The sequence below is a fragment of the Peromyscus leucopus genome, chromosome 15, assembly GCF_004664715.2.
Source record: "Peromyscus leucopus breed LL Stock chromosome 15, UCI_PerLeu_2.1, whole genome shotgun sequence".
NCBI lineage: Eukaryota > Metazoa > Chordata > Mammalia > Rodentia > Cricetidae > Peromyscus > Peromyscus leucopus.
The window spans coordinates 39603294-39619753 of NC_051076.1; the positions used below are offsets into that span (position 1 = coordinate 39603294).

At 42.4% G+C, this 16460-nt stretch overlaps 1 protein-coding gene across 4 annotated transcripts in view; it reads left to right on the forward strand.

The window, feature by feature from the left end:
* Pla2g4a (phospholipase A2 group IVA) overlaps positions 1-16460 on the forward strand; it is a 277980-nt gene that overhangs the window by 178733 nt on the left and 82787 nt on the right. For 3 of the 4 annotated variants that reach the window (XM_028874724.2, XM_028874723.2, XM_037211339.1), the window contains exon 3: positions 2798-2879. In XM_028874724.2, coding sequence (XP_028730557.1) covers positions 2798-2879 — 82 coding nt within the window. Of the gene's footprint in view, positions 1-2500; positions 2696-2797; positions 2880-16460 lie in introns of those variants that run through there. The other variant, XM_028874726.2, reaches the window with a different exon arrangement.

Sequence of the window (16460 nt, forward strand, 5' to 3'; positions counted from 1 at the left end):
GAACACTAAATCCATATTTGTCACCCTGCACAAAGAAATAACTAAAAGTGGATCACAGACCCTAATGTAAGACCTGGAACTTTAACTTAATGGTGCTAAGAGACCTCACAATATAGACATGAGCAACGATGTTCTCAAAAGAACTCCAGCAGCTCAGGAAAGACCCTAGGAACTGGCCTAGAAAGTGTTTGCTGCGCAAGCATGTGGATCCCAGTTTGGATCCCAGCATTCACATTAGCTGGGCTCGGCAGTGGTGCACATCTGTAACTCTGCTGTGTGGTGGTGGTGGGGAAGTGATGGAGACTGGTGGAGCCTGAGGGCTCACCAGCCAGCCTTTCTAGCCAAAATGAATAATAGCTCCAGGTCCACAGAAACCCTATCTTAAAAAATTAAGGTGGAGAGGGGTAGGGGAAAAATACCATATACTAGCCTTTGTCTTCCACATGTACATGTATGGATAAATGCACTTACATACAGATATGCACACATGCATACACAGCATGCACATGCATGCACACACATGCACACACACACACACACACACACACACACACACACATACACACAAAGAAGTAATAGAAATGGTGACTAAATACTGAAAAATGTGTTCAACATCCTTAGCTATAATAGCAATAGCCACAATCCTGGTATGCGTGTGAACAGAGAGGAGCCCTGATTCACTACTGGAATGTAAGAAGGTGTAGCTGATGTGGAAGTCAGTGTGGAGACTCCACAGAATATTGAAACTAGTCCTACCATATGACCCAGCTCTATCATGCCTGGATACTGAAAGACTCTAAATCCTACTACAGAGATATTACAAATACACTATTGGTGAAATTATGAACAGAGAGAGCGCTCACCCATCCAGGTCTCAGGTCTCCAGGCGCCTCCCCTGGTCCTGCCTCGTAGGCGTGACAGTTGCCAGGGTCTCAATGGGGGTTGGAACTTCCAGATCCAAGCTGGAAATGGCTACCCACCACAATACACATGTATTGCTATACTCTTCAGAAGAGCTAGTAAATGGAGGCAACTGAGATCTCCACCAGCAAATGAATGGCAAAATAAAATGTGTTGCATATACATAAAAATGTTTTATTTGGGCATAAAAATGAAATAATGACCATTGCTGGAAAACAGGTGAAACTGAAAATAATTATGTTATAAGAAATGACCCAGACTGATAAAGACAAGCACCACATGTCTCTCATATCTGAAATCTAGGCTTAAATTTACGTGTGTGTGTGTGTGTGTGTGTGTGTGTGTGTGTGTGTGTGTGTGTGTGTGTGTGTATGTGTTGAAGCAGAAGGAAATTATTGTCTGGGATGAAGAGCTCATGACAGAGGTGGAAAAGAAAGGGTAATAGTATGTATTTGAAATGAGAACAGACAGGAGGATGTTGGTATGGAAAGGAAGGGGGCCAGGCTGAGGTTCATGGAGCAGAGAGGGAGCTGTGGGAGAGGAGAATGAACTAACAGAATATAATAACAGGTATGTATAAGAATGCCATGATGAAACACATTACTTTGTGAGTTTAGTTAAATTAATTAAGTGATTTGATCCCTAGCACTGCCTAAAATGAGCTGGTGGAGGTCCATAGGCCTGTAATCATAGCTACTCCAGAGACAGAAGCTGGAGGACCAGGACTCAAGTTCACTATCAGCCTGAGATGGCTGGGCTACATGAGACCAGTTAATCCACATGAGTCTGTTCTGTTTATATTTTATGCCCATTGCCTTTAAATTATTACTGCTTCATCGTACCGACTTTATCTCAGCTTTTTTTTTTTAAAATTAGTTTTTAAAAGAGATTTATTTGGTTTATGTGTTCAAGTGACTTGCCTGCATGCCTGTGTGTGCACCAGAGGCATACATGTTGCCCTCAGAGGTGAAGACACCAGCTCTCCCCCACACCTGGAGTTATAGGCAGTTGTAAGCTGCCATTTGGGTGTTAGTAATTGCAACAGGCACTATTGACTGCAAAGGCATCCTTCCGGCCCTCAACTGCTTTTTAAACAGAACTAGCCAAGCAGGTGTATTAAAATTAACTACAGTGGACTCTCATAAGCTTGAAACAAACAAACAAAAAAGCACATGAGCTTTAAATATTTTGCTTTTTTTTTTTTTTTCAGTTGCTCTTAAAACTATATACATTCCTACTTCCCTGTTTGTTTTAGTGGGTAAGGTTGTTTGCTATCTGGTTCCCATTTAAGCGAGGTGTGTAATCACCTGCCTCCCTGTTAATTTTATTGCGTGCCTGCAGACTTTCAGGATATTAGAAACAACGCTGTTGAGCACAGCTTAAAGCAAATGCATTTGAGTCAACATATAACTGCTTTAGGTCCCAAGTATTTTGACAACCTGCCTCAGGAATGGCATGTAGAAAAAAAACTTTTGGGCTGATTTTGAGCAGCGGCAAGACAGGCAAACCAGTCTGAGTGATGTAAGCTTCTTGCTCTGGGTTTACCTCTCTAAGCCACACTTCCTAGTCAGAGTACAAAGCCCAATTGTGCGCCAGATGCCTGCAGTCCTGATTTACATTTCCCCCGCCAAGTAGCAGAGACATTCTCATTCTCACCCTCAAGCTGTAGTGACTAGTGACAGCGTAAGGCAAGAGCTAAACTCCTCAATGACTCTGTGGTGGGAGAGAAGAGAGAGTTGAGAGAGGAAAAACCTACCGTCACAAGATGTTTCTGGTATGTGTGGACTGGTTTTCATATTTTTAATTTGTCTCAGTGAAACAATGAGATGCCATAGGGGATGCTTATTTTTTACCTTTCTTATCATTTTATTTCTAGGTGGAACACCAGTACTCCCATAAATTCACGGTTGTGGTTCTAAGTGCCACCAAAGTAACCAAGGGGACCTTTGGTGACATGCGTGAGTACTCGGTCTGTTGTGCGGGTGGCGATGGGGATCATGGCTCAGGAGGTGGGGGGTTTACTGTTCAGTTGCTTGATTCCTTGACAAGCCAGGAGTGTCCCCCTCCTTCACTGGGGTTGTCTGTGAATGATATCAGTTCCAACCGTTCTGGTGCTGCTCGTCATCTGTCAGAAGAGCCCTTCGCTTTGACTTGAGCCGGGAGCAGCTTCAGTCAGACAGCATGACAATCCCGTGACATAGCTCTGTGGAATTCCAAGTTCTGTTTCATCCTACGTGGGGAGAGTGCTGAGTCAGGGCTTCAGACAGACAGCCTCCGTGAGGTATTGTGCTTACGGGATTAAGAAGTGCAGTGCGCGGGATTCTTCTGCCTCGGAGTGTGTTTATTGTGTATGGGATGGCTATAGAAACTGGTGCAGGGCAGGAGCCCGGGGATCATGTTGTATTAACTTGTTGGCTGTCTCCTTCTCTGAGCTCCACGAACAGCACTTTTCCTCCTTCTCCTGAGAAGTCCAAAGATCACGCGTGTGGAGTGCAAAGAAACACGTAGAAATATATGATGCTAGTGGATTTGTGAGTGTTTTGAGTGTTGCCATAGTCTGGGAATAGGTGGCTGAACCCTCAGAAGTGTTGGAGAACAATCAAAAGTATAATTTAAAATGGCGGGATACACGGGCAGCATCCTGCTGCTTGTTAGAGAAACGCATCTCCCGTTTTGTTTTTTCCTCTGCTCTCGTACCCGCTCTCAGCGGAAGACTTCTGACACCAGGTGTGTGGGGATTTTCGCCACCAGCCGGTAGGTGACTGACTCTGAAATAGCAATCAGCAGTGTGTCCTCCAACTCAATTCAGTGGGACACGGCCTACCGGAAGCTAATTTTAGATCACACAGGTGGAGGACTGAGTTTCCAAGACTTCTTTCCTCTCCCCACTCACAAGCAAGTTGCAAGCCGCAGCTTTTTAAAGGCAGGCTTCTAACCAACTTGTTAATGAGTAGACCTCCCTTAGCCCCCTTCCAGCATTCAATTCATTTACCCTGATAGTGGCTCATAGAGCTCAAGGAAATACTTACCTTTACCACTTTATTATGGAGACATCTGTAAGACCCTTAAATGAAGAGATACAGCCAGACAAGGGATGTCGCCTTTAATCCCAGCTCTCGAGAGGCAGAGGCAGGAGGATCTCTATGAATTCAAAGCCATTCTGGTCTACATTTTGAGTTCTAGGACATCCAGGGCTATGAAGAGAGACTGTCTCAGAGAGAGAGAGACAGAGACAGAGACAGACAGAGAGACACAGAGAGACACAGAGACATAGAGAGACACAGAGAGACAGAGACAGAGAGAGACACACAGAGAAACAGAGACAGAGAGATAGAGATACTCCACAGATCCAGGCATATGGAAGAGGGGAGAGGGTGCAGAGTTTCCCTGGCTTCTCTAGGCATCATCCTCTGGGAACTCCTCTAGTTCAGTAGTCTGATGGCTTTTCCGGGCCTGTCCTTTGGGACTATGTAGAGATGCCATCACATCTTCTGCTGATAGAACTAGAACCCAGAAAGACCTGTCTCCTTAAGAGTTCTTCTTGACCTACCTGGACATGATTGTCCCTCCACGGTGTGAGGCAAGTCTCTTCTGCCATCAGCTGGGTCTTATGACATACTGTTGCACTAGACTGGCTGGCCAAAGAGATTTGTGATGGCCAAAGGGAAGAGGAGAGTTTCTGTGATGTGCCTCAAGGGGGGGGGGCGGACTCAAGTTTCTATGGCTTGTCTTGGAGAAAGGGTCATGGTACAGTAGCCACGGAGGAGAACAGGGTGTGCTTGATCAGAGCACATCTGTAGAGTGACACTGGATGGTGGTGAAGGGGGAGGAATCTCGGGCAGAAGGAATGTTGGGTGGAGACCAGCTAGAATAGGCCCCGCATGGCTCGTGAGTGGAAACAAAGGTATAGACTAGATGGGCATGCAAGGCTTGGACAGCAAGCTCTGGGAAGACAGGGCCTGGGAGGGAGATTATTGTCTACACGGCATGGAAGTGGCTAGTCACAGGACTGAGTTCTCACTCAAAATGTTCTGACAACAATACATTAGATACTTGAAAATAGTTGACTAGTTTGGAGAAGAATGAGGAAATGGTTTTGTTTTTGTTGTTAAAGAATAGGAAGGACTTGAGCGCTTACTTGACATATTGATGGTAAAGCCAAGAGAGAGGGGGACGTTAAATACTAAGAAAGGATGTGAGGTCTGAGCCCCAGCCACCAGTGACTGCGGGAGAACCAGGAGGTTGGTGGATGTTAGGATTAAGGAGAATGAAGCTAGAAGTTAATGCTTTAGTAGAGCTGAGCATAACAATGGCAGTTTCCTTAAAACTGGTCAGAGTCACTGGTGTAGATGGTTGAACATTACGCTTTTGTCTGCCCTGCCTAACGCCCCTTGTGAGTGTTGTCCTTTTACACTTCCTTGCCCCTTTGTCATTGTCAGTGAAGAGAGAGCATACAGCAGGTACAGGCAGTGCCAACACTTACTATTTCTGACATTAGCAATCATGCCCTGGAGAGACCGGCAGCTCACTTGCTCGTGGCTGACCCAGAATCCTTCGTCCAAAAGGCCTGGGAGTGGAGCAGGTCAACTGGTAGATGAAAAGGCCTTTCTTCCTTCTATTAATCACTGTGCCAGTACCTTGCCAGCCATGCAAACAATCAGCCTGATTTGACTCTTACAAACATAGCTATTCTCCCTTAGACAAAGCACCAACAGTCCTCTTGTATCAGTGCTGATTGTATTGTGTAGACAAAGGGTGTGGCCATGCTTAGGATGCAGCTCAGACTCACTGTGTGTATGTGTAAGTCAGAGTATAACTGTGTGGACTCTGATAGTCTAGACTAATAGTACAGATGCTGACGGTATGGACGCTGATAGCCTCACCTGGTGTGGACTGGATTCCGCTGGAAGCTGAGATGACTGTTTATTGTGTTTAGTCAAGGAACTAGACTCATGGGAATAATGCTGTGTTGATTTCTGTGCCTACAGTGGATGTGACACAGGTTAGACCATTGGGCTTCAGATGTGCCACTTTTAAAGCAAAGGGCACATGGGAGGAACAGCCACTGTGTATAAGTGAAAGGTCAGAGTTAAGGCTCCATGATCAAGTGGTTTTTCAGTGTTCCTAAGACCTGGAAGACCCAGACAGCAGAAATCCCTCTATTCCATTTATTTTAGTTTAGGTATACAAGTGTTTTGTCTATGAGTATGTATGTGTCTGTAGAGGTTAGAAGAGGGAACTGGAGTCGCAGATGGTTGTGAGTCACCACGTAGGTGCTGGGAATCCAACTTGCAAAAGTAGCAAGCACTCTGAATTGCTGCGGAACTCTCCAGCCCCACCCTATCTCCAATTTTATGCTACCTGCCTTCATTTAAAAGGTAAATTTCCATGAAGCTCTGCATGTTGGCAAAGAGTGATGACTAGCATTTTGCTGTATGATGTGTTTTGAGGGGTGAGGTGGTGTTGCCAGCTTCTAGTATCAGTTAATGATGCTACGGAAGCAGGAATACCCAGGGAGAGAGCACAGATGGACCTTCAACATGCAAAACAAAACAACTTCATGGCAAGTTTGCCTGAAAAAGGAAGGCAGTAGACAGGGCCGAGTCTTTTCTTTTGAGAAGTTGTTGGAGGCTGCAGTGAGGAACGATGTAGGATCCTCCTCTGAGGTGATGAACTTGAGCGATCCAAATTACCAAGTAAGCCACATTTGACATATTTGCTTGCAGTAACTCTTGGCAAACAGACAAATATAGGAAACTATGAAAGTATTTGAAAAAACCGTAAAACTATTACAAACATCTAAGACCCAGAAAGTCAGGATAGCAGAACCTTCCACCCTGTTCTGTTTTCTAGGGTCTTTATTTAAAAACAAATTTCCATTAAATTCTCCATAGGGTAAAGAAGAGGGAGAGAATGCAACTCTGTTGCTTTTGTGTGGTGGTCTTTCTCAAGGCGACCACATATCAGGTAGCTGTTTCTGTATCCCAATATACTTTGTTTTAGATAATACCAAGTTCATACTTACCTTTATTTTATCTACTGATGAATTATCCCATTTTTTTTTTTAAAGAGGAGATTTTTCTGTGTAGCCTTTGCTGCCCTAGAACTCACTCTGTAGACCAGGTTGGCCTCATCCTCACAGAGATTCTCCTACCTTTGCTTCCTGAGTACTGAGATTAAAGGCATGCACTGCCACCACCACCGGTGAATTACCCAATTCTTAATAGCCCCACTTAGAAATGTTCTTATTTGAGTGTCATAATAAAATCAGAGGCATCCCATCAGCTACCTTTTTAGGGATGAGAGCTAACTGTTGTTTTGAATGAGGTTAATAACGAAGTTGACCTGGAATGCAACATGTAGCCAGGCAGACCTTGAACTTGCTATCTCCTATAACTGCCTCCTCAGTGCTGGAATAACAGGTGTATGCCACCACATCCTACTCCAAACTGACATTTTAGTCATAGCCCCTCCAAATTTGGGGCTTTTTGCCTTTGGGTCAGCCAAGATAACAAGATAGTTGTCAGTCTCTTCTGGGCATGACTGCTGATGTTAGAAGAATTAAATGTTGATACCACTGTGTATGTTTGTACCTCAGGTCACAGTGCCAACCACATTTGGTATTATTATTATGATCAAGGTTGTTAGAAGAGCAGTTTGAAGTTCAAATTTGCACCTGGCTGAAGATCATTGCCACATTCTGATTTCTAAACTGGGTAGTTTGTGTCAAATTGGTAGACTCTTACTTTTGAGGTCACAGTCAGTTATTTTGGATGTGACACGTAACAGGTAGCATTCATGCACAGGCTAGGAGCTAAGTGTGGGTGGGTATGATACTCAGTTTGGCTTTATTCCTTTACTTTGCTAACAGAAGGTTTGCATGTGAGCAATGGCCACAGTGACGGCAGGATTTCAATGAGTAAGAGTTTTTCCTCTGTCTACACAATCCTGACAGTGAAATAATTTCGTAACCAAACAAATAGCTGATGGGCAACTATTGGAATAGCTGCACTGAGTCTTGTTCCTTAGTTTTAAAAAATACCAGGGAATACATAAGTCATGTGATAATGGAGACTTAGAGTTTAGATCTAGGTAAAGCCAAGCTTCATTCTCTGAGAAGATCAGGCATTGAGTATATTGGACTTTGTTCAAGAGATCTTAAAAGTTAGTGTAGATATTTTAATACATAAATATTGTGGATATTTATGGAGGAGTCTTTTTTGTTTGTTTGTTTTTGAGGCAGTCTTACTATGTGGCCCCGGCTGGCCTTGAACTCATCACAGGAATATTCCTGCTTCAGCCTCCTGAGTGCTGTGATTCCAGGTATGTTATATCACACCCAACTCAGAAGGCTCTTCTCGGCCTCTTTATTAGACACTGAGCACTTTCCTCTGCAGGTTTTATCCCATAAGCATTGGAGCTTCTAAATAATACTTACAGGATCATAGCCATTGTCTTCATTATTCAGGAGCTGACAGAGCTTTATGAAGACATTTAATGGAACAAAAACACTTTAGGAGAGATATGAACTCACAGGTTTTAAACCAATTTTGCAAGATTATGTTATATAACATCTTAAAAGGGACTCTTTGATAATTTTAATAATTTCAAGCTTTTATTTTTTCTTAGTGTCTTTACATGTGGGAAAACATTATTTCATTTCCGATGAGGTTATGGCAACATTGAGTTCCTAATTTTTAAGTAGATATTTTTATTTGAAGGTTTGAGGTCCCTAAAACATATTTATGGGATCTTAATTTACATGTGATCACCAGAAAGTCTTATTAACAATACAGATTCTGATTCAGTAGTTTCATCAAAGTAGATGAAGATTTAACATCGAAGTGATGTGGTTATCCAGGATCTGTTGAGCACTTTCAAGTGGTGGGGTCTGGGGGATGTTTCTGTCGGTCTTCACTCATCCTGAGATATGCAGCTTCCATAGTCTAGAGTGTAACAAAGTTCCAAATGCTTTCAGTTTTTACTGGTTTTACTTTTTAAAATAAATACCATAAAGATGTTACTGCCTTCATTTTACTGTCCAATTTATATAAAGACTGCCTAATTCTGTGACTCACAACATTATCACCAAGAAGACAGACAGAAACAAACACTAAGGCTTTAATCCTGCATCAAAATTACATTCTTCAGTCCTGAAGGTTGTTACACCGGAATCATGATTAAACCACATTACTATCGGTGAAACGAATTGTTTCTTTTTATTGTTCCAAACACTTCAGTGCTTACTAAAAGTCAAGTGATCACATTTTTGTCGGGTCCCATATACATATAAATATTCACAAAAGCACCCTTCCTGCCGAATACGAACAATTTCTTGTGTTGAATGTTCCCTCATCTTAATCTGTGATTATATTTGCTCTTTACTTCCTCTGGTTTTAACGACTTTATGAAAATTATTTCATTTACCTGTGCAAGTAGCTTTGTTGAGACAAGGCAAGTCTTAAGAATGTGTTGACTGTGTCAAGTTTAGATAAATCTTTGCTCTCGTCTGTTTTTACATATTGTTAGAGCATATAAAGCACAAAATCAAGTTCACTGTCAGAATGCAAGTGTTCTTAAAGATTTGTTTATTTGTGTGTATGTGTGTGTGGGTGAGTGAGAATGTGCTTGTGTACTTATGGAGACTAAAAGCAGGTAGCAGGTGTCCTCCTCTGTTTACTCCACATCTTCTTTTACATCAGGGGCTCTCTTAGAACCGGAGAGCTTGAATTTTCTTGGCGGAGCTGAAAGCCAGTAAGCCCTGGAGATCTTCGTGGCTCCGCTTCTCTTGATGCCTGGATTACAGATATGTGTAGGATACCTGGTTTGTTACATGGCATTAGTCTAAATGTCAGTCCTCAGAATTTTTTAGCAAGTAGAAGAGCTGAGCTGTCTCTTTAGTGCCATGAAAGAGTTTTTAAGGGTTTTAGACCAGATGCCTTCATATGGAAATCTATGACATGCTTTGTTTGTCCTTGCTTGTGGCCTTGAGAAAAGAGACACACTGCAGCTCCACTTCTGTCTTCAAGGGAGATACACATTTAAGGAGGAATCAGCAACAATTGTGAAGTGTTACTTAAATAATGCAGTGCAAACAACTATGACATTTCAGAAATAACTATCAAAATTCCTTTAAAAATTGATTTTGGCTACATGTCCATGTATAAAGTGATAATTAAGCATAAAGTATTTGCAAATACCCAGTTATTTTTTTTAAAACCATACTGTGTTATATATTTTACAGGCCAATGAACAATCATTCTTAACACATTGCTGTGTAGTGGTATGGCTATTTATGTTCACACTCAGGGAAAACAAACACTCACTTAACATGTTTCTAAATCACATTAAATTTGACTTTGAGCCTGTTCTGGTCAATTTGACACAATCTGGGGTCATTTGGGAACCCCTGACCAGGTGATTCCGGGTCATCTAACAAAGCTGACTGGGCAAGCCATTGTGACCAAGGTGGCAAGCAGCACCCCTCTATGGCTTCTGCTTCAGTCCCCGCCTCTCGGTTCCTGATGTGACTTCCCCTTGTGATGGGCTGTGAGTATAAAATGAAATAAACCCTTTCCTCCCCAAGTTGCTTTTGGTCTTGGTGGTTTATCATAGCAATGAAAAGAAAACTTAAGACCAAGCCCCAACGCACTAGACACGAGGGGAGTGGGAGTGGTTATTGGAGAAATTATTTTGGCCACTCCACGTAGTTAAAAGGATATTTATTTAATGGCATAACTCACAAATTAAGTAATGGGTAGGTCGCAGGGTCTGGGGAAGGTGTAACGCAGTCCAGCGGTGTTCTCCGGAGCTCTGCACAGTCAACCTTCACCATTCAGCGTCCCGGCTCCGAGAGAGCGCACAGAGAGAGCGCTTGCCCATCCAGCTCTCGGGTCCCCAGGCGCCTCCCCTCGCCCCGCCTCGTAGGCATGACAGTTGCCAGAGTCTCAATGGGGGTTGGAACTTCCAGATCCAAGCTGGAATGGCTACCCACTACAAGTGGTCTTCCTCTTTCTAAGAAACTACAGGAGTTCTGTGTATTTACAACTGCCTGTACCATAAGAGGAAGGCCTGCTACAAGCTTTGGTGGTGATCACCTTTGGCTTCCAATCTTCAGTTACATGTTTTTATGGATCCTGGCATTCTGCTTTAGCAAGAAATGAAATGCCCCCAAGGGAAGATTTTGATAGAGTCTGCATAGCAGTAGAAGGAACTTGTGAACACCCAGGGATAGTGGTGCTGAGTCCAGAATCATGGCAACCCAGCATTTATCTGACCTCACACAGTGGGTGAGAAGCATAGGTTTCCAACAATTTAGAATGCAAGGAAATTTAAACTCATGTGAATTTCAGGAAAGAACTACCATCTTTTTTACAGCTCCTCCCACTAGAAAAGCCTGTGTGTGTGTGTGTGTGTGCGCTGTGATTATGTATGTTAATGTTTTGTGTATATGCCGTAGCACGTGTGTGGAATCATAGATGATAAGTATCAGTTCATACCTCTCACCTTGTTTGATAGTCTCTTGTTCATTGCTTCAGACCCAGGCTAGCTGACCTTCTCCCTGTGGGAATGTTGAGACAATGTTTGGCTTTATGTGTGTTCTGAGGAGCCAGACTTGCAACATCATGATTGCACAAAAAGTTGTTTTTATTTATTTATTTTTTTACCTACTAAGATATGTCTACACCTACCTTTTCCAATCCTGTTTCTAAAGCAGCAACCTAAATCACACCTGTAAAAATCACATAGTTCAAGCCTCTTCAAAAGACTCTAATTGCTAATAATTCCCTGTGAAAGGGAGCTTAGACTTCAGTTTTCCTATTGGTAAATATTGGCATGGGAAAAGAGGCCTCAGGTCTGTGTGGACAGATGCAGTTTCTAGTTAGTATTTTGAGAAACTTCAGATACATTCCCATAAAGAAGCGTGATCCCCTGGTCTGTATCCATTTTGAGTTCCACATTGATCAACGGTTCTGGAGAAGAGGCAGCTGTATTGATGAATAAGCATGGAATCCATAGGTGGACTGACACTAGCCCCGTGGCTCTTGACAAGTTATGTGTCCTCTCTACACCTTGCTGCAGTCGGACTTGCCTTTGGGCCACCGACTTACAAATAACAACATGAAGCAGGGCGGTGGTGGCGCACGCCTTTAATCCCAGCACTTGGGAGGCAGAAGCAGGCCGATCTCTGTGAGTTCGAGGCCAGCCTGGTCTACCAAGTGAGTTCCAGGAAAGGCGCAAAGCTACTCAGAGAAACCCTGTCTCGAAAAACAAAACAAAAAACATGGAAACTTATTATTAATTATGAAACCTTGACCTTAGATTAGGCTTTTCCCCAGCTAGCTCTCATAGTTTAAATTAACCTGTTTTTATTAATCTTCACTCTGCCATGTGGCTTTCTCCTGTTCTGTGTGTCTGGCTTGTTCTAGGTCTTGCTGGTGTCTCTGCATGCCTAGATTCATCTCTTCTTCTCAATCCCCGGAAATCCCACCTATCCCCTCCTGTCTGGCTATTGGCCATTCAGCTCTTTATTAAACCAATCAGAAGGCGGTACCTTGGCAAAGACACATTTTCACAATGTACAAAAAGATCTTCCCACAACACTTTGCTCTCTTCATCATGGAGACTTGAGCATTTGAGTTAGCATATGTTAAGTACTTATCCATGTGCTCAATATACTGCCTGTTATTGTAGAATTGTTTCCTGTATCCACATAAAAAGACATAAATACTCTCCAACATCATCAAAACAGAAAAATCCATTTTGAATAGTCCATATATTGGGTTTCTTCCACTTTTCTTTCTGGAGATAAATTTGTATTCTGAATTTCTCTGTTGAGGAATCTTTGGATTCTTCTTCTCAATTTGAGAGAGAGAAACAGAATGGCGTTTTCTTCAATAAGCTTCTCCCGCAAACATGATGCCTCCATACAGGCTTCTTCACACGGTCACCTTCATGCACTGGTTAAACTGGGTCTCTGGCTCACTTGCTGTGTTTCAAAAATTAGTGCATAGCCTAAGTCTGGCCCACAGCTAAGATATTAAGGGATGCTGAGAAAATAAATCAAATTGATGAGCTGGTCTTCCTGAATAATGCTCCCTTTACTGCCTCAGTGAGGAGAGAATTGGAAAAATAGTTTTATGCCCCCCCCCCAGATTATAATGCCTCTGTTATTTCTGTCCACAACTTAGTAGCATTTTCCTGAGGCACATCATACAGAAATCTCTATTAGCAATTTTGTACATTAATTATGGAGTTTCACATCTTATTCTTTGTTACTGGCATTGCTGTTTCCCATTTGTGGTTCTAAAGTGTGTATTTGGTAATTTGTTTCTCCAGGGTCAGCCTTTAGGTTATGGCTGAATATGAGTTTTATAAGAGTTTACTAATGTCTTTGGAATGCTTCTGAGTCCACCCAAAAGTTTAAAGGGCTCTAAATCTAATGAAATTATTTCCCAGTGGTCATTTCATAGAAGATAATTTCAAGATGAGTCAAGTGTCCCGTAACATGTTTATCTCACATGTCTTCAGTCTATGTGACAATGAAGAGAATGTGTTAGGAATGGAGAAGTACCAAGGCAAAAATGGAATGTTTTCCTCGTCCATTTAGAATGTCACTTCCTATGTAAGTTGTCAAGTGGCTTTATGAGTGCATTGAGATGCTTTCCTCTATACTGAAAAAATTAAGAGGGTTTTTTTTTTTGTGTGTGTGTGTGTGTTTGTGTGTGTGTGTGTGTCTGTGTGTCTGTGTGTGTGTGTGTGTGAATGTAGGTCTTATGACTTCAGTTAATAATATCGTCGTGCATTTCAACAAGATTGGCTGTGTGGAATTTCCCCCGGTTTATGGAATTTCACCCCGCCTACTCGGTAGAAGGGCATTGGAATAGTGTAGTTCCTAGGTGGCAGCGAAGGGAACCGCTCCCTGCCAGCCCCAGCAGGACACACTGCACACGCTGCTTTGCAAGTCCCAGCCTATCTGCTCATTTACATGCTAATCATCCTTGTCACAAACAGGGGCGTCTTCGTCTTTATGGTCCTGCTTTTATTTTTATCTGTACTTGGAAATGCTAATGTTCTATCCAGTGGGAACAAAGCTTATTTGTCTACTCTCTCTTAGCTGAGTTGTACCCAGTCTTCTTTGCATGTGCTAAGTGCTGGGAAAGCTTACTCTGCCTCTCTATCTGAAAGGCTGTCATTAAAATATAAAGGAATTAAGTTAAAATGAGTATTTAAATGTCTCTTAAATTTCCAAAGAAAAGTACCTTTTTTTTTTTTTGAGACAAGATTTCCCTCTGTTACAGCTCTGGCTGTCCTGAAACTCATTCTGTAGATCAGGCTGGCCTCAAACTCACAGAGATCCTCCTGCCTCTGCCTCGAGAGTGCTGGGATTAAACATGTGCACCACCATGCCCAGTGAAAAGTACTTTCTTAAAGTTCCTGTGTCAAATAAAATGACCTTGATACTCTAAAATTTTGAACATTTCTAATAAAATGTCTAGCATATTATTTTACTAGACCTTAATGTTTCAAAGTTTTTTCCTGAAGGTTAAAACTGTTATTTTTTTAATTATGTAGGAACTGGAATGGCTAGTTATATATGACTGAGATGTAGTTGGAGTATCACTGAACATTACATCTCCATCCTTGGAAATATTTTCTGTTTTTATACTTTCTTTGATATATCAAAATACATTATATTTGTTTTGTTTTGGTCCAGCTGGTCTAGATCTCTCTGTGGCTGAGGATGACCATAAACATTGAACATCTCATTATGTCTCTACCTCTCAATGGTTGGGATTACAGGCATTTATCATCACATCTGGCTTCAGTGAAATAAATTCCAGATATGATTCAGATGCAAAATATCATAGCAGCAATGGAATTTTGACTTTAGAAAGGAAATATTAAGGAACCATAACCCAGGCTTATTCCAGCAGTTTTCTTCCATTTATGTCCTCAGTTGTCAATGCCAAGTGTCTCCATGGAGTCATTATTTGTCTGGTCTCTTGAAAAAAAAAAAGAAGAGAAACTGTGGTGGTATTGTGTTCCCCAAAATATTGTTCACCCTAATAAACTTATCTAGAGTCAGAGACAGAACAACCACTAGATATAAAGGCTAGAAAATGATGGCACTCACACCTTTAATCCTAGCATTCCAGAGGCAGAAATCCCTCTGGATCTCTGTGAGTTCAAGTCCACATTGGAAACAGCCAGGCAAGGTGACTCACGCCTTTAATCCCAAGAAGTGAGCCTTTAATCCCAGGGAGTGATGGCAAAAACAGAAAGGTATATAAGGCATGAAGACCAGAAACTAGAAGCTTTTAGCTGGTTAAGGTTTCAGGCTTTGGAGCAGCAGTTCAGCTGAGATTCATTCTGGATGAGGACTGTGAGGCTTCCAGTCTGAGGAAACAGGATCAGCTGAGGAACTGGTGAGGTGAGGTAGCTGTGGCTTGTTCTGCTTCTCTGATCTTCCAGCATTCACCCCAATACCTGCCCCAGGTTTGTTTTTATTAATAAGACCTTCTAAGATTCATGCTACAAGAAACACCATATCTGTGGTAGGTAACTGCACTGAATATGGGTTTTACATTGAAGAGGAGGCTTTGCAGAGAGGCTGGAGCCAGGACTCTGGTGTATTGCTCCAGTTCCAGTGCCCCCTTGGCTGTTTGTCACCTGTGTGAATTTGGGCAAGCTACTCAGCCATTCTCATCGACATCAATGAGTAAACGAGGTGACAGTTACCTCTTCCTTCCAGGTTACTTATGAAGATGAAATGAAGTGATGTCATGATGGGCACACTGTTATTTGTGAAATACCAAAGAGGCCAAGCAAAGGTCTCAGGGTTTTATACTTCCTTTATTCATTTCCGTGGCTCTATGAAATATGGTGGGTTTTGTTGTTGCTGCTTGTTTTGGCTTTTTGAGACATGATCTCATGTATCCAAGACTGGCCTTGAACTCACTATGTAGCTAAGGACAACTTTGAGTTTCTGATCTCCTGCCTTTCCCGAGCGTTGAGATTACAAGCACATGCAACCATGGCTGGTTTGCGGAGTACTGGGGTGTAAGTGGGGACCAAACTCAGGCCTTTGTGCATGCCGGGCAAACAGTGCCGACTGAGCAGTACCTCCTGTCTGGCTTTTATTTTAATTTTAGAAGTTAATAATTTCTTTAAGGTGTTAAGCTAACAGAATCTTACAGCTGCTGTGTTTGGGGCCAGAACTCAGGCCGGTCCACTCTGCTCTTTACTCTTTCGACAGGGTTGCCTTTGAGTAGTTTCTGCCTATCTGGGAACATGGGGTAGGTTTATGCAGCTCAGTAGAAAGGCTTGGTGTAAGCTCCAGGGAAGACTGGTCAGCTTGACTGCAGCTTGCAATAGGTGGATAATGTCAGTGGACACTTGACTGTGGAATGGATGTAGGAGCATTTTCTTTGGGAAAGGGAGTTCAGGAAAAGTTTTAAAAATGAAGTTGACCTAATATGTCTAAGTATTTAATTTGGGGAGATTAGCTTATTTTGTGATTTTTTTTTGCTAGTATA